General features: G+C 46.3%; 1 protein-coding gene across 1 annotated transcript in view; it reads left to right on the top strand.

The window, feature by feature from the left end:
- oca2 (oculocutaneous albinism II) overlaps positions 1-26,417 on the top strand; it is a 692,205-nt gene that overhangs the window by 416,127 nt on the left and 249,661 nt on the right. Inside the window, exons 15-16 of the mRNA XM_070891615.1 lie at positions 10,528-10,675; positions 18,002-18,059. Coding sequence (XP_070747716.1) covers positions 10,528-10,675; positions 18,002-18,059 — 206 coding nt within the window. The remainder of the gene's footprint in view (positions 1-10,527; positions 10,676-18,001; positions 18,060-26,417) is intronic.

Here is a 26,417-nt window from a genome sequence, read left to right as displayed (position 1 = left end):
AAGAGAAAAAGGTTGGTGAAGACAAACGTAGGTCCCCTGCAGTCAGAATCAGGGGAAGTCATAACGGGGAACAAAGAAATGGCAGACCAATTGAACAAGTACTTTGGTTCGGTATTCACTAAGGAGGATACAAACAACCTTCCGGATATAAAAGGGGTCAGAGGGTCTAGTAAGGAGGGGGAACTGAGGGAAATCTTTATTAGTCGGGAAATTGTGTTGGGGAAATTGATGGGATTGAAGGCCGATAAATCCCCAGGGCCTGATGGACTGCATCCTAGAGTACTTAAGGAGGTGGCCTTGGAAATAGCGGATGCATTGACAGTCATTTTCCAACATTCCATTGACTCTGGATCAGTTCCTATGGAGTGGAGGGTAGCCAATGTAACCCCACTTTTTAAAAAAGGAGGGAGAGAGAAAACAGGGAATTATAGACCGGTCAGCCTGACCTCAGTAGTGGGTAAAATGATGGAATCAATTATTAAGGATGTCATAGCAGTGCATCTGGAAAATGGTGACATGATAGGTCCAAGTCAGCATGGATTTGTGAAACGGAAATCATGCTTGACAAATCTTCTGGAATTTTTTGAGGATGTTTCCAGTAAAGTGGACAAAGGAGAACCAGTTGATGTGGTATATTTGGACTTTCAGAAGGCTTTCGACAAGGTCCCACACAAGAGATTAATGTGCAAAGTTAAAGCACATGGGATTGGGGGTAGTGTGCTGACGTGGATTGAGAACTGGTTGTCAGACAGGAAGCAAAGAGTAGGAGTAAACGGGTACTTTTCAGAATGGCAGGCAGTGACTAGTGGAGTGCCGCAAGGTTCTGTGCTGTGGCCCCAGCTGTTTACATTGTACATTAATGATTTAGACGAGGGGATTAAATGCAGTATCTCCAAATTTGCGGATGATACTCAGTTGGGTGGCAGTGTGAGCTGCGAGGAGGATGCTATTAGGCTGCAGAGTGACTTGGATAGGTTAGGTGAGTGGGCAAATGCATGGCAGATGAAGTATAATGTGGATAAATGTGAGGTTATCCACTTTGGTGGTAAAAACAGAGAGACAGACTATTATCTGAATGGTGACAGATTAGGAAAAGGGAAGGTGCAACGAGACCTGGGTGTCATGGTACATCAGTCATTGAAGGTTAGCATGCAGGTACAGCAGGCGGTTAAGAAAGCAAATGGCATGTTGGCCTTCATAGCGAGGGGATTTGAATACAGGGGCAGGGAGGTGTTGCTACAGTTGTACAGGGCCTTGGTGAGGCCACACCTGGAGTATTGTGTACAGTTTTGGTCTCCTAACTTGAGGAAGGACATTCTTGCTATTGAGGGAGTGCAGCGAAGGTTCACCAGACTGATTCCCGGGATGGCGGGACTGACCTATCAAGAAAGATTGGATCAACTGTGCTTGTATTCACTGGAGTTCAGAAGAATGAGAGGGGACCTCATAGAAACGTTTAAAATTCTGACGGGTTTAGACAGGTTAGATGCAGAAAGAATGTTCCCAATGTTGGGGAAGTCCAGAACCAGGGGTCACAGTCTGAGGATAAGGGGTAAGCCATTTAGGACCGAGATGAGGAGAAACTTCTTCACCCAGAGAGTGGTGAACCTGTGGAATTCTCTACCACAGAAAGTAGTTGAGGCCAATTCACTAAATATATTCAAAAGGGAGTTAGATGAAGTCCTTACTACTCGGGGGATCAAGGGTTATGGCGAGAAAGCAGGAAGGGGGTACTGAAGTTTCATGTTCAGCCATGAACTCATTGAATGGCGGTGCAGGCTAGAAGGGCTGAATGGCCTGCTCCTGCACCTATTTTCTATATTTCTATGTTTCTATGTTTAATCGTCCCTTGAACTCATTTCTGCTATCTGTATCAATTGTGTTACCTGGTGATTTATTCCTGCAAGTCTGTTGCTCTTTGGACAAAATGCTCAGTTTGATTTCTCCTCTTCATTCCAATTTCATCATTTTTAATGTGGTTGAACACTTTGGCTCAGTTAGCAAATTTCCTCGATCAACTTGGTCAATTCAGCTTGATTTTAAAATTCACCCCTCTCTATCTCTAACCTCCTTCAACCCCACAACCCTCCGAGATATCTGCATTCCTCTAATTCTGGCCTCTTGAGCATTCTCGATTTTAATCGCTCCATAATTAGCGGCCATGCCTTCAGCTGCAAGGCCCTAAGCTCTGAAATTCGCTCCCCATACCTCTCCGCCTCTCTACCTCTCTACCTCTCTCTCCTTTGACGCTCCTGAAAACCTACCTCTTTGACCAAGCTTTTGGTCATCTGCCCTAATATCGCCTTACGTGGCTCAGTGTCAAATTTTGTCTGATAATGCTCCTGTGAAGTGCCTTGTGGTGTTTTACTATGTTAAAGGCGCTGTATATAGTTGTTGTTGGTCTGAACTATTTGGTAAAATAAAAAGTTTGATTTTATTGGGATGCGGATTGATCTGGGTTGTGAGTGGATTCAGAAAAAGATATTGTTAGTGCATAAGAACATAAGAACATAAGAATTAGGAACAGGAGTAGGCCATCTAGCCCCTCAAGCCTGCTCCGCCATTCAACAAGATCATGGCTGATCTGGCCGTGGACTCAGCTCCACTTAACCACCCGCTCCCCGTAACCATTAATTCCCTTCTTGGTTAAAAAATGATAAAATGCTGGAAGTAAACTCTATCTGAAAAGTAGAAATTTGGGTTGACATTTTGAGTAAAAATTTTATGATAAAATGGGGACCTGTTTTTCCTTTTAAAAATTTTTTTTCAGATGCTGTTTAACTGGTTTCAGATTTCCAGCACGTGGAGTTCTTTATCTATTCATAACTTAGTACTGGACAATGTGGTGTGGACCAGGAACAGCAACAAAACATTTTGTGGTTTTCCTTAAGTTTTTTTAAAGTTAGCAAAATGTCCTATTTTGGTTGGTGCTGGTACATTGACAATATAACGTTGTTAAACTTGGCGCTAGAAATTGCGTATTGCCCGGTTTGAGGCACTAACCTTTGCCGGAGCGCAAAAGTATCGCCGGGCGCTACACAATTGATTCCGACGGGAACTTCCAGTTTAGCGCTCCAAGAGATGTGGTGTATTTGGACTTTCAGAAGGCTTTCAACAAGGTCCCACACAAAGTTAAAGCACATGGGATTAGGGTAGTGTGCTGACGTTGATTGAGAACTGGTTGTCAGACAGGAAGCAAAGAGCAGAAGTAAATGGGTACTTTTCAGAATGGCAGGCAGTGACTAGTGGGGTACCGCAAGGTTCTGTGCTGGGGCCCCAATTGTTTACATTGTACATTAATGATTTGGACGAGGGGATTAAATGTAGTATCTCCAAATTTGCGGATGACACTAAGTTGGGTGGCAGTGTGAACTGCGAGGAGGATGCTATGAGGCTGCAGAGTGACTTGGATAGGTTAGGTGAGTGGGCAAATGCATGGCAGATGAAGTATAATGTGGATAAATGTGAAGTTATCCACTTTGGTGGTAAAAACAGAGAGACAGACTATTATCTGAATGGTGACAGATTAGGAAAAGGGGAGGTGCAACGAGACCTGGGTGTCATGGTACATCAGTCATTGAAGGTTGGCATGCAGGTACAGCAGGCGGTTAAGAAAGCAAATGGCATGTTGGCCTTCATAGCGAGGGGCAGGGAGGTGTTGCTACAGTTATACAGGGCCTTGGTGAGGCCACGCCTGGAGTATTGTGTACAGTTTTGGTCTCCTAAGTTAAGGAAGGACATTCTTGCTATTGAGGGAGTGCAGCGAAGGTTCACCAGACTGATTCCCGGGATGGTGGGACTGACATATCAAGAAAGACTGGATCAACTGGGCTTGTATTCACTGGAGTTCAGAAGAATGAGAGGGGATCTCATAGAAACGTTTAAAATTCTGACGGGTTTAGACAGATTAGATGCAGGAAGAATGTTCCCAATGTTTGGGAAGTCCAGAACCAGGGGTCACAGTCTAAGGATAAGTGGTAAGCCATTTAGGACTGAGATGAGGAGAAACGTCTTCACCCAGAGAGTGGTGAACCTGTGGAATTCTCTACCACAGAAAGTTGTTGAGGCCAATTCACTAAATATATTCAAAAAGGAGTTAGATGTAGTCCTTACGACTAAGGGGGGATCAAGGGGTATGGCGAGAAAGCAGGAATGGGGTACTGAGGTTGCATGTTCAGCCATGAACTCATTGAATGGCGGTGCAGGCTCGAAGGGCCGAATGACCTACTCCTGCACCTATTTTCTATGTTTCTATGTAAAAGGGAAGTGGAGTTTTAAATCAAGCGCTACCATGTCCCTTAGAGCACTAATGGGAGCGAGAAGGGAAGTAGAGGCAGAACACTGCATAATGTTCCATGCAATGCTGTCGGTTTCACAGGCTCCTTCCCTCCCTTAAAGGGAAGGGCCAATTCTGCAGTCATTGAAAGCTAAGGCTGGGAATGGTTGCCATTGGCACCTGCAATATGCGCATAGCAGCCCCAAGCACTCAAAGAGACTGCAGGGCTGTTACATTGCGGCTGGAAAAAATCTAAATACAGTTCATGGGGATAGTATTACATTTTGGCCTACCTGATCACTACTGGCTTTAATTACCGCTCCCCAAGCGCTGGCCGAGGTGATAATGCCTCCTGCAGCTGCCATAGTTGATGCCTGGCAATGTTGCAGGGGGCGGAAGTGAATTTTACATCTGGGACGATAACTGGGTGCTGTGCACCCGGAGGATGTCACGATCTCTGGGACGCAGGTGATCGAGGCGGTCCCACCATGGAAGTTCGCGGGTGTCGGTGATTTTGCCACGTCTGGTCGGTGAGCTCTTAGTGCCCTGTTATCGCCCCCCCCGGAGGCGCTAACAGAAGGTGGAAAGGAGGCCAATATCTCCCCCTTAGAATCATAGAGCAGGGAGGCTAGCTTACAACATATCTAGCCCATCAATTAGCAACTTCATTGAATCCAAAATCAGTTCCGAGAATCATACAGCACAGAAGGAGGTCATTCAGTCCAATATGCCTGTGCCGGTTTATTTGAAAGAACTATCCAATTAGTCCCACTCCCCTGCTCGTTCCCTTTTCCTGAATTTTCTTTTCTCTTCAAGTATTTATTCAATTCCCTTTTGTAAGTTACTATTGAATCGGCTTCCATTATCCTTTCAGGCAGTGCATGCCAGATCATAACAACCTGCTGTGTAAAAGTAATTCTCATCTCCCACCACCCAGAACCACCCCCCTCCACCCCCCCTCCCTCAACTCCTGGTTCTTTTTCCCAATACTTCCTACATTACAACAGTGACTATACTTAAACTAGTACAGTACTTAATTTGCTGTAAAGCGTTTTGGGATATCCGGTGGTTGTGAAAGGCGCTATGTAAATGTAAGTCTTTCTTTCTTTATATTAAATCTATGTCCTCTGGTTACTGACCCTCTTGCCAGTTGAATAGTTTCTCTCTATCCAAACCCCTCATAATTTTGACATTATTTGTAATTAGTGGTACTGGATTATTAACACTGCTAAACTCGACAATAATGTGCGAATTTGGTCTTCACAGCTGTTGCAGTTTTATATTGAATCTTTTTATTTCAAAACCTACATGAAGGCTGGATTTTTGGCTTTGTTGAATTTGGGGCAGTAATGGCGGCGGGGCGGTAAAGTTTGCGTCCGGGAATAGTTTGCGCCTCAGTCTTCAAAATTGGGTAGTTGAGCCCTAAGTCCGGGGCGCAGTGCTAAGGAAGGCGTTGTACACCACTTGGGCGTTAGCATGGAAAATTCCCGAGCTAAAGAAACAGGCTGTGAGCGCTCCGAGAGACGCCTGGGAGGGGGGGGGGGAAACCTGAAAAACACCCTCACAAAAACATTCCCAATACATAGCCCACGCCACCACAACATAAATCATAAAAAAATTAAAATAAAAAATAATCACACTTACCTTAGGACTGCATTACTTATCTCTCTGCAGTCGCTATAGGTTCTCCGTCTGCTTTCCCAGGCATTCACTGTGGAGAATCTGTTCAACCTTTGCCGACTCCAGGCTAGATCCAAGGTCGTCACATCCTCTGCCATCGAACTACAGTATGCAGATGATGCTTGCGTCTGCGCACGCTCGGAGGCCAAACTTCAAGCCACCATCAACACCTTCACCAAGGCATATGAAAGCACAGACATTGCACTAAATGTCCTCTACCAATCTGAACCTGCCACACAGTACTGCCCCCCGATGATCAAAATCTACGGTGAGGCCTTGGACAACGTGGACTATTTTCCATACCTCGGGAACCTACTGTCAGCAAGGGCAGGCATCGATGACTAGGTCCAACATCGCCTTCAGTGTGCCAGCGCAGCCTTCGGTCGCCTGAGGAAGAGAGTGTTTGAAGACCAGAACCTCAAATTTGGCACCAAGCTTTTATGGTCTACAGGGCAGTACTGATACCCACCCTCCTATATGGTTCAGAGACATGGACAATATACAGCAGCACCTCAAAGCACTGGAGAAGTGCTGCCTCTGCAGGATCCTGCAAATCCATTGGGAGGACAGACGTACCTGTTATGTCTGTAATGCACTTATGAATGACTCCACGAGGCAATCTGTTGTACTCAAACTGTAATGACCTTGGTCCTTTATTCATAACTACAGAGTGAGGCACAAGCATGGTGGGCAGCCTTTTATACTGGGCCCTGCACACCTATGCAGGTGACCCTCAGGTCTCCCACCACAGTGCCCTCTGGTGGACAGCCTCTGCCACAGGGGCAGGAAACCCCGGTCTCCACCAGTTGCACCCTCTAGTGGTGCCAGCATAGTATATACACAGTGTAACCCTTATTGATAGTACATCAGGTAACAAGTCTCCACCTTACACAACTGTACAGTGACTACACGGAGAGTATATCTATACTTTGCATATATAACAGTACCAACCTCAGTGTTCTCGCCCAGGCCAACAGCCCCAGCATTGAAGCACTGACCACGCTCAATCAGCTCCAATGGGTGGGCCACATCGTCTGCATGCCCGACATGAGACTCCCAAAGCAAATGCTCTTCTCGGAATCTTGACGCGGCAAGCGAGCCCCAGGTGGGCAGAGGAAAGGCTTCAAGGACACCCTCAAAGCCTCCTTGATAAAGTGCAACATCCCCACTGGCACCTGGGAATCCTTGGCCCAAGACCACCAAAGTGGAGGAAGAGCATCGAGGAGGGCGCTGAGCACCTCGTGTCTCATCGCCGAGAGCATGCAGAAAACAAGCGCAGACAATGGAAGCAGCGTGCGGCAAACCAGGCTCCCCACCCATCGTTTCCTTCAAACACTGTCTGCCCCACCTATGACAGAGACTGTAGGTCCTGCATTGGACTCTTCAGTCACCTGAGAACTCACTTTAAGAGTGGAAGCAAGTCTTCCTCGATGCCAAGGGACTGCCTATGATGATAATGATGCTCACCTCAAATTAAGTGCGAAAAATAAAGATTGAATTCATAATCAATATAGCTATAAACAACCCCCAAAACAATAAACAGTGCAGAAAAGTAACACATAAACATCATTTACCACCCTTATGCATTTCCTTATAACCCCTCTTATGCGTGCCTACCTGCGACTTCGCCTCAGTGTCTCCCCTCTGGCTGACTCATGGGTCTGGGAAGGCTTCCTTCTGTGGAAGCTGCAGATGTCCTTCTAGGATGCCCTCGAGCAGCTTTGGGCCTGGAAAGGCCGGCTGGAGGCTGGTCAACACCTTCCTCGGAGGGTTCAGTCTGGCTTGGCTCGGGCGAGGCCATGCATGGAGGTACTGGCAGAGTGACCGGTCTGGGGCTAGGAATGCTGCGAGTTGGAGGGCGCGCATCATCCGTATCCTGGTCCGAGGAGCCTGAGTAACTCACTAGGGGTGGTACAATACCACCACCACCAATCTGAGGGAGCTCACATCGGTGCTGTGGCACCACATCGGAAGGTCCCCCATGGCCCGTGGTGGACCCAGCTGCGAAAGCAACACTGAGGTCTCGGGTGGTTGGGTGGGGCATCCAGCTGAGACTGCATGCAAGCAGCCATAGTCTGAAAGCCACCAGATATAACAGGATTTAGACGCTCCGTTGACTCTTGCAGAGCCGCGGCCATCCTCTCCAAAGCAGCACTGATGTGCTTGTTCCCTCATGCCTGTGCTAGAAACATAGAAACATAGAAAAATAGATGCAGGAGTAGGCCATTCGGCCCTTCGAGCCTGCACCGCCATTCAATGAGATCATGGCTGATCATTCCCTCAGTACCCTTTTCCTGCTTTCTTTCCATACCCTTTGATCCCCTTTAGCCGTAAGGGCCATATCTAACTCCCTCTTGAATATATTCAATGAACTGGCATCAACAACTCTCTGCGGTAGGGAATTCCACAGGTTAACAACTCTCTGAGTGAAGAAGTTTCTCCTCATCTTAGTCCTAAATGGCTGACCCCTTATCCTAAGACTATGACCTCTGGTTCTGGACTTCCCCAACATCGGGAACATTCTTCCCGCATCTAACCTGTCCAGTCCCTTCAGAATCTTATACGTTTCTATGAGATCCCCTCTCATCCTTCTAAACTCCAGTGAATAAAGGTTCAGTTGATCAAGTCTCTCCTCATATGACAGCCCGGCCATCCCTGGAATCAGTCTGGTGAACCTTCACTGCACTCCCTCAATAGCATGAACATCCTTCCTCAGATTAGGAGACCAAAACTGAACACAATATTCCAGGTGAGGCCTCATCAAGGCCCTGTACAACTGCAGTAAGACCTCCCTGCTCCTATACTCAAATCCCCTAGCTATGAAGGCCAACATACCATTTGCCTTCTTCACCGCCTGCTGTACCTGCATGCCCACTGATGAACCATGACACCCAGGTCTCGTTGCACCTCCCCTTTTCCTAAGCTGCCGCCATTCAGATAATATTCTGCCTTTGTGTTTTTGCCCCCAAAATGGATAACCTCACATTTATCCACATTATACTGCATCTGCCATGCATTTGCCCACTCACCTAACCTGCACCTGCAGCCTCTTAACGTCCTCCTCACAGCTCACACCGCCACCCAGTTTAGTGTCATCCATAAATTTGGAGATATTACACTCAATTCCTTCATCGAAATCGTTAATGTATATTGTAAATAGCTGGGGTCCCGGCACTGAGCCAGCACTGCGGCACTCCACTAGTTACTGCCTGCCATTCTGAAAAGGACCCGTTTATCCCGACACTCTGCTTCCTGTCTGCCAACCAGTTCTCTATCCACGTCAGTACATTACCCCCAATACCACGCGCTTTGATTTTGCACACCAATCTCTTGTGCGGGACCTTGTCAAAAGCCTTCTGAAAGTCCAAATACACCACATCCACTGGTTCTCCCTTGTCCACTCTACCAGTTACATCCTCAACAAATTCCAGAAGATTCGTCAAGCATGATTTCCCTTTGATAAATCCATGCTGACTTGGACCGATCCTGTCACTGCTTTCCAAATGTGCTGCTATTTCATCCTTAGTGCTTGATTCCAACATTTTCCCCACTACTGATGTCAGGCTAACCAGTCTATAATTATCCGTTTTCTCTCTCCCTCCTTTTTTATAAAGTGGTGTTACATTAGCTACCCTCCAGTCCATAGGAACGGATCCAGAGTTGATAGACTGTTGGAAAATGATCACCAATGCATCCACTATTTCTAGGGCCATTTCCTTAAATACTCTGGGATGCAGACTATCAGGCCCCGGGGATTTATCGGCCTTCAATCCCATCGATTTCCTTCACACAATTTCCCGCCTAATAAGGATATCCTTCAGTGCCTCCTTCTCACTAGATCTACTGTCCCCTAGTACATTCGGAAGGTTATTTGTGTCTTCCTTCGTGAAGACAGAACCAAAGTATTTGTTCAATTGGTCTGCCATTTCTTTGATCCCCATTATAAATTCACCTGAATCCAACTGCAAGGGACCTACATTTGTCTTCACTAATCTTTTTCTTTTCAAATATTTATAGAAGCTTTTGCAGTCAGTTTTTATGTTCCCTACAAGCTTCCTCATGTACTCTATTTTCCCCCTCTTAATTAAACCCTTGGGCCTCCTCTGTTTAATTCTAAATTTCTCCCAGTCCTCAGGTTTGTTGCTTTTTCTAGCCAATTTATATGCCTCTTCCTTGGCTTTAACACTATCCTTAATTTCCCCTCTGCTGCAATGGCAGCTGCCTAAGGGTGAATTTCCTGTGGGGATAATGTCCCAATTAAGACGGCAAATTTCAGCTTTGCTAGGCTAATAAGACTGGATCCAAATTCAACTTTTTGACCACAAAAAAGTGTTCCATTCTTATTAACTCTGCAAAGCTGAAATTTGCAGTCTTAACTGGGGCAAACTTTGCGGCGCTAATTGGGGAAAAAAGGCCTTAACACCACCAGCTTTCTGGCTGCACTGAATTTCGGCCCCTATATTACAAGAAGCACCATTACTATCTCTTGTGAGTGTTAACTTATTCTGTCATGTTCTTGTACTATGTCTCTCTATTTTTTCCTTCTGATTTTTTTTCTTCTTTTCCCCCAGAGCTGAAACATGAGATTCATGTTTGGAGACTGACCGCTCAGCGCATTAACCCTGCCAGTCGGGAAGAAACCGCAGTGAAGTGCCTGCTAATGCAGAAGGTTCTCACCCTGGAGAACATGCTCAGGAAAAAGCTTAGGACCTTTCAAAGGTTCGTTTTTTTTTTTGCCCATCGCTTTCCTGGCTAGGTTGTAGAATTGCAATTAAATTATAGCCTGTGTAATGCTTGATCAGTTACCTTCACAGAGGGTTCCCAGTGGGACTCTTTCTAACTCGAGCAGGCCTATCAATTTTAAGTGACTTTTTGGATGACTTACTGATTTGCATTTAAATACAACTGATTTATGCTCCATATCCAATCTCATCACTTCAGTTCCCACTGCAATCCCCCCAACGTCTGTTAACTGTTCCACATTTCACACTGATTTAATTCTCACCATCTCACGTATCTGGGAGCAAGGAAAAAGAAGAGTTCGCCCATGCCAGCTGGCATTGCTCCGTTAACTGCACAGCATTGAGGATCTGTCTATTGATTAAAGTCTGGAGATCTCCTAGAAGTGATATGCGCTTAATTCATTTTGTTAGCTAACCCAAGCCTGCTCCTCCTGAATGCACCAAATCCTCCCCGGATGTGGTCCCAAGGGTGGTAGCAGCTTCACCCACTTCAACATTAATGTTGTGCCATTCCAGGCAAGCTACTTGGTCATGAGAGACATCACAGAAAAGCCTGACCCAGTTGTTACAGTGGTGTTCCCCAGGGGTCGGTACGAGGACCACTGCTTTTCTTGATATATATTAATGACTTGGATGTGGCTGTACAGGGCACAATTTCAAAATTTGCCAATGACCACAAAACTTGCAATATAGTAAACAGTGATGGGCTTCAAGAGGATATAGACACACTGATGGAATAGGCGGACATGTGGCAGATTAAATTTAACGCAGAAAAGTGTAAAGTGATACATTTTGGTAGAAAGAAAGAGGAGAGGGAGTATAAACTAAAGGATACAATCCTAAAGCGGGTGCAAGAACAGATAGACCAAGGGGTATATGTGCACAAATCATTGAAGGTGGCAGGGTAGGTTGAGAAAGCAGTTAAAAAATCTCAAGTGATCCTGAGCTTCATGAATAGAGGTATAGAGTACAAAAGCATGGAAATTATGATGAACCTGTATAAAACACTGGTTCAGCCTCAACTGGAGTATTGTGTCCAATTCTGGGCACTGCACTTTAGGAAGGATGTGTAGGCCTGAGAGAGGGTGCAGAAAAGATTTACGAGAATGGTTCCAGGGATGAGAGACTTCAGTTACGTGGATCAACTGGAGAAGCTGGGATTGTTCTCCTTGGAGCAGAGAAGATTGAGAGGAGATTTGATGGAGGTGTTCAAAATCATGAGGGGTCTAGACAGGGTGGATAGAGAGAAACTGTTCCCATTGGCGGAAGGGTCGAGAACCAGAGGACACAGATTTAAAGTGATTTGCAAAAGAACCAAAGGTGACATGAGAAAAAACGGTTTTACGCAGCGAGTGGTTAGGATTTGGAATGCACTGTCTGAAAGGGTGGTGGAGGCAGACTCAATCACGGCTTTCAAAAGGGAATTGGATAAGTACCTGAAAGAAAAACATTTGCAGGGCTACAGGGAACGGGCAGGGGAGTGGGACTAACCGAAGTGCTCTTGCAGAGAGCCGGCACGGGCTCGATGGGCTGAATGGCCTTCCGTGTTGTAACCATTCTATGATTCTATGATACTCGATGCTTATGCATGCGGACTTTCCTGCAAAATTTAGATAGTATTCTTATATAAAGACTATCCGAGCTCTTAGCAAAGAAGAAAGATGGGCACTGAGCAGGAGGGGAAATAATTTGTGGGGGTGGAGTTGCGCTGGCCAGACAAAAGGGGCAGTTCATGGGATAGGTTCAAGGAGGATTTTGAAAGGAGGGAGGGAAGTAACAAGGCTTTGGGGCAAGAATTCCAGAGAGCAGATGCATAGTGACTGAAACATCACCCTCTGAAGATGGAGCAGTGGGGAACAAGAAATAATCCACAGTAAAAGGAACAGAGGCTGGGACTGATGGCTGGGGAAGGCTTCTTAGAAAAAAGTGGAGCAAGTTCAGGGAGGAATTTGAAATGAGGCCGAGACCCTTGAAGTCTTGCTAGTCCACAGGGAGAAAAATAGAGAGCGTGGAGGTGATGGATGTAGGAACAGAAGTAGGCCATTCAGCCCGTCGAGCCTGTTCTGCCATTCATGTGAGATCCTGACTGGTCTGCATCCGTACTCCATTTACCCGACTTGGCTCTATATATCGCTTAATACCCTTGGCCAGCAAAAATCTACTGATCTCCAGATTTTAAAATTATTAATTGAGTTAGAGTCTGTGTGGGACCCTTTATATGGGACTTAGTGCGGGGAAAAACCCAGAGTACAGAGTTCTGCATTAGCTGAAATTTGTGAAGGATGGTAGCAGGAAGGCCACTCGAGAAAGCATCACAGAAATCAGTCCTTGGTGAAGGGTTTCAGCAGCCTCAGGGCTGTTAGAAGATACGAACATACCAAATTGACAAACAGGAAAAGACCAGTTGGTCCACCAAGGCCGCCCTACACACCATGATAGCCGGAGCTTCATGATCAAACACTTCCCCCCCATCAGCTCCCGCCCACCATGCCCCCATCTTACAGCCATGTATCCTCCTGGGGGAGCCAATAAACCGCAGAAAAACCCAGGTTCAATAAGAAGAACAACAACTTGTATTTATATAGCGCCTTTAACGTAGTGAACCATGAGATGAAACAAAGGGGAAAAAAACTACTCTGGATCAGGAAGCAAGGGTGAATTTCTTTTTTCTTTCCTTCCCCCTTAACCAGGGCACTGATGCCAACTGGAACACTCCAAACTGTCACCCTGGCTGAAATCAATTAACACGTCACATGGTGGGAATTGAACCTGCAACCTTCTGGTCTGCGTTGCTTGATGCCACACCATGTGGTGTGTTCAGGCACTAAGCCATCAGGGAACTTTCAACACTGTTTTAAACATATCGGCAAAGAAGAGTTAAGACACAAATCATTAATTCAAAGGAGCTAACTGGGCTCAGTGGAAGTATCCTCATGTTATCTTGGAATGTGGATTTCACAGCTGGTGAGGAGTTAGTAACAGTATGAGCTTTAGTTAGTGTCCATAAATGATAGGGGTCTTTGCAGAATAGATAGGAACAAACTGTTTCATTAATTCAAAGGAGCTAACTGGGCTCAGTGGAAGTATCCTCATGTTATCTTGGAATGTGGATTTCACAGCTGGTGAGGAGTTAGTAACAGTATGAGCTTTAGTTGGGTCAATAACCGAAGGACACCGCTTGAAGATAATTGGCAAAAGAACCAGGTGGGGAGAGATGAGGAGAGTTCTTTTTACACAGTGTGGTGTTATGATCTAGAATGCACTGCACTGCCTGAAAGGGTGGTGGAAGCAGATTCAATAGTAGACAAAAACAGAGAGACAGACTATTATCTGAATGGTGACAGATTAGGAAAAGGGGAGGTGCAAAGAGACCTGGGTGTCATGGTACATCAGTCATTGAAGGTTGGCATGCAGGTACAGCAGGCAGTTAAGAAAGCAAATGGCATGTTGGCCTTCATAGCGAGGGGATTTGAGTACAGGGGCAGGGAGCTGTTGCTACAGTTGTACAGGGCCTTGGTGAGGCCACACCTGGAGTATTGTGTACAGTTTTGGTCTCCTAACCTGAGGAAGGACATTCTTGCTATTGAGGGAGTGCAGCGAAGGTTCACCAGACTGATTCCCAGGATGGCGGGACTGACCTATCAAGAAAGACTGGATCAACTGGGCTTGTATTCACTGGAGTTCAGAAGAATGAGAGGGGACCTCATAGAAACGTTTAAAATTCTGATGGGGTTAGACAGGTTAGATGTAGGAAGAATGTTCCCAATGTTGGGGAAGTCCAGAACCAGGGGACACAGTCTAAGGATAAGGGGTAAGCCATTTAGGACCGAGATGAGGAGGAATTTCTTCACCCAGAGAGTGGTGAACCTGTGGAATTCTCTACCACAGAAAGTTGTTGAGGCCAATTCACTAAATATATTCAAATAGGAGTTAGATGAAGTCCTTACTACTAGGGGAATCAAGGGGTATGGTGAGAAAGCAGGAATGGGGTACTGAAGTTACATGTTCAGCCATGAACTCATTGAATGGCGGTGCAGGCTAGAAGGGCCGAATGGCCTACTCCTGCACCTATTTTCTATGTTTCTATGTTTCTATGTAACTTTCAAAAGATAATTGGAGACATGTTTGAATCGGAAAGATTTGCAGGGCTATGGGGAAAGAGCAGGGGAGTGGGACAAATTGCAAAGCTCTTTCAAAGAGCATGGCACAGGCATGATGGACCGACTAGCCTCTTTCTGTGCTGTACGATTCGGTGGGCTGGATTTTCGGATGGAGGATTTTTTGGGTGGTAATGGCGGCGGGGCGGTAAAGTTTGCGCCAGGAAATGGTTTGTATCTGCAGCCACAAAACTTATAGTATTGCTACTGTGTGGAATAGTAGAAATGTTATGAATTCTGAGATTTTTCTACCCTCTCCCATTGATTTTCAAGCAATATATTCTGATTTAAGGTCAAAACATTTCTGTTGTTTCTCACTTTCAAATGCAAAAGGTTCATCTGAGGAGTTCAGAACATATTTGTGGATTCAAGGAAGTTGAAAACCAATTTGTTTACATTGAGTTTTCTTTACTTGTTCTCGGTATGTGACCAATGTTGGCAAGCCCACATTTATTGCCCATCCCTCGTTGTCCTAAGAAGGTGGTGGTGGGCCTTCTCATTAAACTGCTGCGGTTCTTGTGGTGATGTTCCTAATATGGTAACTCTCCTAATATATAGGAAATGGAAGTTGTACTACCCCGTGAAACAGCAGTCACAGAATGATCAAGTTTAATGTGATCTGACATTCAGGTATACCAAAGATCACATCCTTCTACAGTCTCTCGCTGCTCCTTCGCCCAGATCTTGCCGCTCCTGCTGTATCTGCCCGCGCTCCAATCACCGACTTGGACCTTGATGACGTCGCTCTTCGCTGTCATTTGTGATTGGGCCCAGGAGAGGCGTGAGTTCGGGGCCAGGGGCAGCATGGGCCAGCCCACACTGCGATATGTGTGCTCACTAGGTCCGTGCAACAGAGCAGGTCTCCAGGCTTCTTGGGTAACCCTTGCCACTGGACCAAGACCTAGCTCTGTCAAGCCCATGTGGTGGCTGGTGTGCAAAGGCCACCACATGTTAAAAAAATCCACGCACAGGCATCTTCCCCCCTTTAGGATGTAGTTCGGGACCTGGAATATTAGGTCCTTCATTGAAACACCTGTGAACTCATCCTTTTTTGGCGTGGAAGCAAGTCATCCTCGTTTCGAGGGACTGCCTATGAGGGATGTTCCCACAATGGTGTTAGGTAGGGAAGTCTAGGAGATTGACCCAGTGACAATGAATGAAAAATTATGTATGTCCAAGTCAGGATAGTGTGTGACTTGGAAGGGAACTTGGAGGTGATGATGTTTCCACAACATTGTTGGTCTTGTCCTCAATGGTAGAGAAGGGAGGTGTGTTGAGTTATGTTGTTAGTATTTCACATCATAAAGTAAAAGATCATAAAGTACTTAGAAAACGTTTACCAAAACTAGGTTAACTATTCAATGTAATCATAATGGGAATAGATGTTAGTTGTTGATTAATGAAATAGAGCTTGGGCTGATAAGTGGCAAGTAACATTCATGCCTCACAAGTGCCAGGCAATGACTATCTCCAACAAGCGAGCGTCTAACCACCTCCCCTTGATATTCAACGGCATTACCATCGCCGAATCCTCCAGCATCAACATCCTGGGGGGGAGTCACCATTGACCAGAAACTAAACTGGACCAGCCATATAAATACTGTGGCAACAAGAGCGGGTCAGCGGTTGGGTATTCTGCGGCGAGTGTCTCACCTCCTGACTCCAAAAGCCTTTCCACCATCTACAAGGCACAAGTCAAGAGCGTGATGGAATACTCTCCACTTGATGCACTCCTGGATGAGTGCAGCTCCAACAGCACTCAAGAAGCTCAACACCATCCAAGATAAAGTAGCCTGCTTAATTAGCACCCCTTCCACCACTTTCAACATTCATTCCCTCCACCATGGCTGCAGTCTGTACCATCGACAAGATGCACTGCAGCAACTCACCATGGCTTCTTTGGCAGCACCTCTCAAACCCGTGACCTCTACCACCTAGAAGGACAAGGGCAGCAGGCGCATGGGAAGACCACCACCTTCAAGTTCCCCTTCAAGTTACGCACCAACCTGACTTGGGAATATATTGCCATTCCTTCATTGTCACTGGGTCAAAATCCTGGAACTCCCTCCCTAACAGCACTGTGGGAGTATCTTCACCACATGGACTGCAGCGGTTCAAGAAGGAGGCTCACCACCACCACCTTCTCAAGGGCAATTAGGGATGGGCTATAAATAGTGGCCTTGCCAGCGACACCCACATCTCGGAACGAATAAAAAAAAATAGAATCTTGTTCTGACCCAGACATGAGGTGAGGATCTTGCTCTTTGGATGAATCCCAGTGGGAGCTCAGTGTGGTGGGCTTTATGCCTGGCTTGGCCACTGGTGACTGGTGAGTTTCCTCGGTCAATCGCATTATAATATTTTGGGTGGGATCTGCCAGAGAGCTCCCCATAGGTTAAATTCCTAACCCTCCGATATGTTTCATGCCCATTATTTAGTCTGGATTCAGGCAAGCAGGAGCAGCAGTGTGACTCATCCTTGAGCATTAATCTTTGTATTGCTGTTTTCCACAATGGTTGTGAGGTACATCTCTGCAGAGCCGAGATGGGCATCACTGTAACCCTGAATTACTAATCCTATGTCCTAGGTGTGATGTTTTCTGCATTTGGTGAAATGAAAGGGTGTTAAGTAGAGAATTAAAACTGAGAAACATTACTGAAATCATCTCTTGATCAATTTACACCAACACAAAAAGTGAACAAATTTAATCCTGGAATCAACGTCCTTTGAATGCTGGGTGGGGACCTTGGATAGAGTTTGGCATTTCTAGGAATGTTAGGTGTGAGGACCTTGGATAGAGTTTGGCATTTCTAGGAATGTTAGGTGTGGGGACCTTGGATCGAGTTTGGCATTTCTAGGAATGTTAGGTGTGGGGACCTTGGATCGAGTTTGGCATTTCTAGGAATGTTAGGTGTGGGGACCTTGGATAGAGTTTGGCATTTCTAGGAATGTTAGGTGTGGGGACCTTGGATCGAGTTTGGCATTTCTAGGAATGTTAGGTGTGGGCGTGTCGGATAGAGATTGCCATTGTCTCACTTGTGGATCATTACTGCAAACTCTGACTGGCTTTGACTTGCTTTGTTTCATTACTGTAACTTTTGAACACATTGATTTCATTTTGTGACTTTATAATTTTACATGTTTAGACAAATTTCACAAGAAGACAAAAACTGGGAAACTAACATTCAGGAACTGCAGAAAACGGTAAGAAAGGTTTGACCTTTACCCCTTACAGCTAGAATATAACACCCCATCCATCACATAATGCTACTTAAAACTGATCTGAAAAGAAAACCTTTTTACGCTTTGTACAAATGCCGCCTGGTAAAGACTTGGGACTAGAATTTCGGTGGTTAGTGCCTCCCATTAGTGCTCCCCCCAGGAGGTAACGGGGTGTTAAGGGGTTAGCGACTGGGCATGGCGAATGCAGTGGTGCCCGCGAACTTCAGTGCCGATTTAGCGCTGGTGCTAATTCGTGGCACCTGGGCCTCTAGTGCCTTGCAGATCGTGATGTCATAAAATGCGCTGTGCCCCGTTATCGCCCCGGATGTGAAATTAACTTTCGCCCCCTGCTTTATCGCCTCGTGCCGATAACGCCAGCAGGAGGAGGCGTTGTAAACTTGGCTGGCGGTTTGGGAAGCGGTAATTCACTTCTGAATTCCAATTCCCTTAAGATAAAGGCCAACATTCCATGAAGCTTTTTGCTTACTTTTTGTACCTATGCACTAACTTTTAGTGATTTGTGTACCTCAACACCAAAACCCCTTTGTTCCTCCATAGTTCCTAGTCGCTCATCATTAAGAAAACCTTCTGATTTGCCTTCCTTGGGTCAAAAGTGGATGTCCCCTCACTTCTTCGCATTCAACTCCATCGGCCACAGTTTTGCCCACTCACTTAATCAGTCTATGTGCCATTAATGAGTTACAACAGTGACCACAGCTACATAAGAAGAAATAGGAGCAGGAATAGGCCATTCGGCCCTTTGAGCCTGCTCCGTCATTCAATATGATCATGGCTGATCGTCTACCTCAATCTCCATCTTCCCACACTATCCCCATATCCCTTGATTTCCTTAGTATCCAAAAATTATTTTCTGTTGATCCAATTATCAGCCAAAGAATGAGATGACACTTGATCGGCATGATATTGTACTTGCGGCAACTTGCTTTAAGGCCTATAAAAGAAAAGCTTGATTTGTATATGTACCACAAACTAAGCAGTAGAGCTCTCTATCTTCCGCAGTCTTTCCTTCCTTCTGCAAACCTCTAGCTTTTAAAACCCAAATTTGGCTTCAGTAAATCTCTACTCCTGGGTTTTCCCTAGTCTTCTCTTTTATACTTTTCAACTTTGGTGGTGATCTACTATGGCTCTCGGTCTTTCACCTTGATTTGTCAACATCTACCTTTGCAAAATGATCATTTATATTGCAACTGTAATATAGCAAGGAAAAACCAGGTTCCTATTGAGCGCAGAAGAAACCAGTATTTCATAGAATGATAGAAATTTACAGCGTGGAAGGAGGCTGACCAAGAGCTATCCAGCCTAATCCCACTTTCCAGCTTGTGGTCCGTAGCCCTGTAGATTACGTCACTTTAAGTGCACATCCAAGTATTTTTTTAAATGTGGTGAGGGTTTCTGCCTCTACCACCCTTTCAGGCAGTGAGTTCCAGACTCCCACCACCCTCTGGGTGAAGAACTTCCCCTCTTATCTCCTCTAAACCTCCGCCAATTACTTTAAATCTATACACCCTAGGTGTTGCCCCCTCTGCGAAGGGAAACGGGTCCTTCCTATCCACTCTATCCAGACCCCTCATAAATTTTATACACCTCACTCAGGTCTCCCCTTAGTCTCCTCTGTTCCAAAGAAAACAGACACAGCATCACCAATCTTTCCTCATAGTCAAAATTCTCCAGTCCAGGCAACATTCTTGTAAACCTCCTCTACACCCTTTCTAGTGCAATCACATCCTCTTGTAATGTGGTGACCAGAATTGCACACAGTACTCCAGCTGTGGCCGAACCAGTGTTTTATACAGTTCAAGTATAACCTCCTTGCTCTTGAATTCCACGCCTCGACGAATAAAGGCAAGTATTACATATGCCTTCTTAACCAGCTTATCAACCTGGCCTGTTACCTTCAGGGACCTGCGCTCCAAGGTTCCTTTGTTCCACTACAATTTTCTGTGTTGTACCATTTAATGTGTATTCCCTTGCCTTGTTAGACCTCCCCAAATGCATTACCTCACACTTCTCCGGATTGAATTCCATTTGCCACCTGTCCAGTACATTGATATCTTCCTGCAGTCCGCAGCTTTCTTCTTCATTATCAACCACACAGCCAATTTTAGTGTCATCTGCAAACTTCTTAATCATACCCCCAACTTTCAAGTCCAAGTCATTTAAGTCATGTATCTTACATTATTATATATAACTGTATGCTAACATGCTATACATGACTGTAATAAGATATGACCTGTAACCACCAGCATACCTTACCACCAGGGATGCACTTGCAAGAGACAGGTATATAAGGGCAGGTCTCAGGCAAGTGCAGCATTCCAGAGCTGTGAAATAAAAGGTGCAGGTCCAGAGTGACCTTGACTTCACTACATGCCTCGTATGAATCTGTACTGAGGGGGCAGGACTTTACAGTGGCGACGGGTTACGGGATTACAGAATCCACAGAATGGCGAACAACGGATTAGATGAAAAGTACAATGCGAGAGACAATTGGGAGGACTTTATAGAAAGGCTCCAGCAAAGCTTTGTAACTAAAGACTGGTTAGGCGACGATATGGCAGACAAGAGAAGAGCCTATCTCTTGACCAGCTGTGGCTCGAAAACATAAGCTTTAATGAAAGATCTGTTGGCACCTGAGAAACCAGCAAGCAAGTCGTTTGAAGAATTGAGCACACTGGTAAGAGACCACCTGAAGCCAGTGAGCAGCCTACACATGGCCAGACACAGGTTCTACAACTACAGACGCTGTGTGGGCCAGAGCATACTCGACTTCGTGGCGGAACTTCGGAGGTTGGCTTGTTTATGTGAGTTCTCCGATGAACTGAGGAGAGAAATGCTAAGAGACTTTTTCATTGAAGTAATAGGCCACGCAGGCATATTCCGAAAGCTCATAGAGACCAAGAACTTGACCTTAGAGGCATCAGCGCTGGTTGCACAGACATTCTTGGTAGGGGAAGAAGAAACGAGGTTGATTTACAATGCAGGTATGACAACTAACAAAATAATGGTACAAGGAGTTCACAGCATCAGAAAAGCTGCTGCCCCCACACACAGACAAAACCGGCAGAATAGGCTTTCGACAGCAAGCAGTGGCAACAAAAGCCATCAAGGGTCACAGGAACGGCCGTTCACACCTCATCAACCCACAATGCGAGCAATCAACTACAAACTGAGAGAAGCTCAAGAGAGATCAGCCAGACGCAGCTCATTCTTTGCAAGCAGTCTGTGCTGGAGGTGTGGGGGTGGGCACTCGGCAAGGGGATGTCGATTTCAGCAGGCTGTTTGCAGGAACTGTGAATATACAGGACATTTGGCCCGCATGTGCAAAAAAACGGCAGCTCGGCTGGTATACGAATCGGATGGGTTGGAAAGCGGACCAGGAGACGGTGAGGACAGTACCCAGGACACCGATGTACAGCGGGTCAACACAATCAATGTCCGCTGCTCCTACGACAGGATGCCTCCTATAATGATGAGGGTCCTACTCAACGGGATATCTGTCAACATGGAGCTGGATACAGGAGCGAGTCAACCTCTCATGGGCGCTCAACAATTTGAACAACTGTGACCGCATAAAAGAGACAGACCAAAACTCACAAGGGTCGACACCAAACTAAGGACCTATACCAAATAAATCGTACCAGTCCTCGGCAGCGCCATGCTCTCTGTCACACACAAAGGGACAGTGAACTGACTTCCCCTGTAGATTGTCCCCGGAGACCCCCAGCACTGCTGGGGAGAAGCTGGCTGGCAAAACTAAACTGGAAATGGGATGATGTCCATGCCATGTCATTAGAGGAACAGACCTCCTGCTCAACAGTTATAAAGCGATTTGAACATCTCTTTCAGCCAGGTGTGGGCACTTTCAAAGGGGCCAAAGTCAAAATCTACATCACACAGGATGGTAGACCGGTCCATCACAAGGCCAGAGCTGTACCCTATGTGATGAGGGAAAAGATTGAACACGAACTAGACAGGCTTCTGCGGGAAGGCATTATATCACCTGTGGAATTTAACGACTGGGCAAGTCCCATCGTCCCAGTCATGAAGCCTGATGGATCCGTACGAATCTGTGGGGACTACAAATCTACCATAAACAGAGTCTCCCTACAGGACCAGTACCCGCTGCCCAGAGTGGAGGACATATTTGCCACATTGGCAATGCGTCGTCCTATGGGGTCGGGTGTGTGTTGCAGCATGTTAATGTCAAAATTAGACCTCACATCTGCGTATATGACGCAAGAATTGACCGAGGAATCCAAGCTACTCACCACCATCAACACACATCGAGGCCTTTTCATGTACAATCGATGCCCATTCGGCATCAGATCGGCAGCTGCCATATTCCAGCGCAACATGGAGAGCCTGCTCAAGTCCATCCCGGGGACGGTTGTATTTCAAGACGACATATTTATCACGGGCAGGGACACCGACTCCCATCTCCGTAATTTGGAGGAAGTACTAAAGCGGTTGGATCGGGTAGGCCTACGAGTCAAGAAATCCAAGTGCCTGTTTCTCGCACCCGAGGTTGAATTTTTGGGCAGAAGAATTGCCGCTGATGGAATCCGCCCAACAGAGTCAAAAACAGAAGCAATTCGCCTGGCACCCAGGCCCCGGAATGTCTCAGAACTGCGCGCCTTTCTCGGGCAACTCAATTACTTTAGGAACTTTATGCAGAACTTAAGCACTTTGCTGGAGCCTCTCCACGTGCTACTCAGAAAGGGGCGCGATTGATTTTCGGGGGACGCCCAGGAACGCGCCTTCAATAAGGCATTCAACCTTCTGTGTTCCAACAGTGTTTTGACTTTCTTTGACCCAGGTAAAAAGATAGTTCTCACATGCGATGCGTCAGCGTATGGGATCGGGTGCGTTTTGCAACATGTCAATAGTGCGGGCAAATTACAACCCATAGCTTATGCCTCCAGGTCACTTTCGCGGGCGGAGCGCGGGTATGGAATGGTAGAGAAGGAGGCGCTCGCGTGCGTGTATGGTGTCAAAAAGATGCACCAATACCTTTTCGGGGCCAAGTTCGCGTTAGAAACCGACCACAAGCCCCTCACATCCCTCCTATCCGAGAGCAAGGCAATAAACGGCAACGCCTCAGCGCGAATTCAATGGTGGGCAATCATGCTGGCGTCCTACGACTATACCATAAGGCACAGACCAGGCGCAGACAACTGTGCCGACGTGCTCAGCAGGCTACCCCTGGCGACCACTGAAGGGTCTGACGAACAGGACTGTGGGATAGTCATGGCAATCAATGCCTTTGAGTCCACAGGTTTGCCCATGACGGCTCGCCAAATCAGAGCCTGGATGGCCAGCGACCCCACGTTATCCTTAGTAAAAAGATGTGTCCTAACCGGTGACTGGGCAGAGGCTCGCGATGCCTGCCCCGAGCAATTAAAACCCTTTCACAGGCGCATGCATGAGCTATCACTACAAGCAGACTGCCTGATGTGGGGCAGCCGAGTAGTCATGCCTCTGTGAGGCAGAGAGGCATTTGTCCGGGAGCTCCACCGCGATCACCCGGGGATCGTTCTCATGAAGGCCATAGCCAGATCTCACGTCTGGTGGCCTGGTATTGACGCGGACCTGGAGCTCTGCATCCGAAGGTGCACCATTTGTGCCCAACTCAGCAATGCCCCCAGGGAGGCTCCACTGAGCCCCTGGCCCTGGCCTACCAAACCGTGGTTGCGGGTGCACGTAGACTATGCGGGCCCATTCATGGGCAAAATGTTCCTCGTTGTTGTAGATGCATTTTCAAAGTGGATCGAATGCACCATTTTAAACTCGAGCACAACCTCCACCACTGTGGAGAGCCTCGCAACCATGTTTGCAACGCACGGAATCCCTGACACCAGCGCAGAATTCCAAGACTTTATAATTGACCACGGCATAAATCACGTCAAGACGGCACCGTTTAAGCCGGCCTCCAACGGACTGGCGGAGAGAGCAGTGCAAATCATTAAACAAGGCATGCTTAAAATCCAAGGTCCCATGCTGCAGGGTCGCCTGTCGCGACTGCTGCTGGCATACAGATCTCGTCTGCACTCAATGACTGGGATCCCCCCCGCGCAACTGTTATGAAAAGGACTTTAAAAACAAGGCTCTCATTAATCCTCCCAGACATGCACGAAATCGTTGAGGCAAAGCGCCGTAAGCTGACTGAGTACCATGACAGAGGTTCGAGGGGGAGATGGAATGAGATAGAGGACAAAGTGTTTGTACTAAACTATGGCAGGGGTCCCAAATGGCTTGCAGGGACAGTAACGAGCAAGGAAGGAAACAGGCTACTGGTAGTACAAATGGACAATGGCAAAACCTGCTGGAGGCCTGTAGACCAAGTCAAAAGCAGATTTACCAACAACACTGCGGAACCAGAGGCAGACTACAATGTGGAACTTGCACCACACCTGGTGGACAGACAGAGGGAACAACCTGATGAAAGGGCAATCCCAACAGACAGCCCAGGCGAGTCAACAACAATCACACCAATCGAAACATTCAGCCCAGATGAGATACCAGCAACCACACCCAAAGAAAAACAGATACCAAGGCAAACAACTGAACCACAACTCAGACGCTCCACGCGAAAGCATAGATCACCTGAGAGACTGAACCTATAAAGACAATAAGACCTTGGGGAAGGGTGATGTAATGTATCTTACATTATTATGTATAATTGTATCCTAACATGCTATACATGACTGTAATAAGATATGACCTGTAACCACCAGCATACCTTACCACCAGGGGTGCACTTGCAAGAGACAGATATATAAGGACAGGTCTCAGGCAAGTGCAGCATTCCAGAGCTGTGAAATAAAAGGTGCAGGTCCAGAGTGACCTTGACTTCACTACATGCCTCGTATGAATCTGTACTAAGGGGACAGGACTTTACAATTTATATATACCATAAAAATCAAGGGACCCAGCACTCAGCCCTGCGGATCCCAATTGCACATAGCCTTCCAGTCACAAAAACACCTATCAACCATTACCCTTTGCTTCCTGCCTCTGAGCCAATTTTGGATACAACTTGCCACTTTGCCCTGGATCCCATGGGCTTTTACTTTCGAGACTAGTCTCCCATGTGGGACCTTATCATACGCACTTTCCTCATTGACCCTCCTGGTTACCTCCTCGAAAAATTCAATCCACTTAGTCAGACCCGACTTTCCCTTAACAAATCCATGCTGACTGTCCTTGATTAAATCATATCTTTCCAAATGAAGATTTATCCTGTTCCTCAGGATTTTTTCCAATAATTTTCCCACCACCGAGGTTAGACTGACTGGCCTGTAATTACTTGCTGTATCCCTTTCTCCCTTTTTAAACAAAGGTACACCATTAGCAGTCCTCTGGCACCACACCTGTCACAAGAGAGGACTGGAAAATGATGAAACTAGCCTCTGCTATTTCCTCTTTTGCTTCTCTTAACAGCCTGGGATATATTTCATCCGGGCCTGGGGATTTATCCATTTTCAAAACTGCTGAACCCCTTAATACTTCCTCTCTCACTATGTTTATTGCATCTAATATTTCACACTCCTCCTCCCTCATTGCAAAGTCTGCATCGCCCTCTCTTTTGTGAAAACAGATGCAAAGTATTCATTAAGAATCATACCCACGTCTTCTGCCTCCACACACAGATTTCCTTTATGGTCTCTAATAGGCCCCACTCTTCCTTTAGTTATCCTCTTGCTCTTAATGTATTTATAAAACATCTTTGGATTTTCCCGAATTTTACTTGCCAACTTTCTTTCATGCTCTATCTTTGCTTTACTAATATCTTTTTTAATTTCACCCTTGCACTTCTTATACTCCTCTAGAGTTCCTGCAATATTGCATTCTTGGTATCTGTCATAAGCTTCCCTTTTTTTCTTTATCTTACCCTGTATGTCCCTTGACATCCAGGGGGCTCTGGATTCGTTAGCCCCACTCTTTTTTTAAGGAAACATACTTGCTCTGTGCCCTCCTTTAATGCCTCCCACTGCTCTGACACTGATTTACCATCAAGTAATCATTTCCAGTCTACTTTGGCCAAATCCCATCTCAGCTCAGCAAAATTGGCTTTACCCCAATTAAGAACTTTTAATCCTGGTCCACCTTTGTCCTTTTCCATAACTACCCTAAATCTTACTGAATTATGATCACTAGCACCAAAATGCTCTCCCACTGATACCCCTTCTACCTGCCCCTCATTATTCCCCAAAGCCAAGGCTGGAACCACTCACTCCCTTGTTGGGCTTGTTACATACTGGCTAAAGGGGTTCTCCTGAAAGCATTTTAGGAATTCCACTCCCTCTGTACCATTTACAC

This window comes from Pristiophorus japonicus, chromosome 10 (genome assembly GCF_044704955.1).
Source record: "Pristiophorus japonicus isolate sPriJap1 chromosome 10, sPriJap1.hap1, whole genome shotgun sequence".
Classification (NCBI taxonomy): domain Eukaryota; kingdom Metazoa; phylum Chordata; class Chondrichthyes; family Pristiophoridae; genus Pristiophorus; species Pristiophorus japonicus.
Note: the sequence above shows the minus strand (reverse complement) of the source record. Positions and strands in the feature narration are given on the sequence as shown.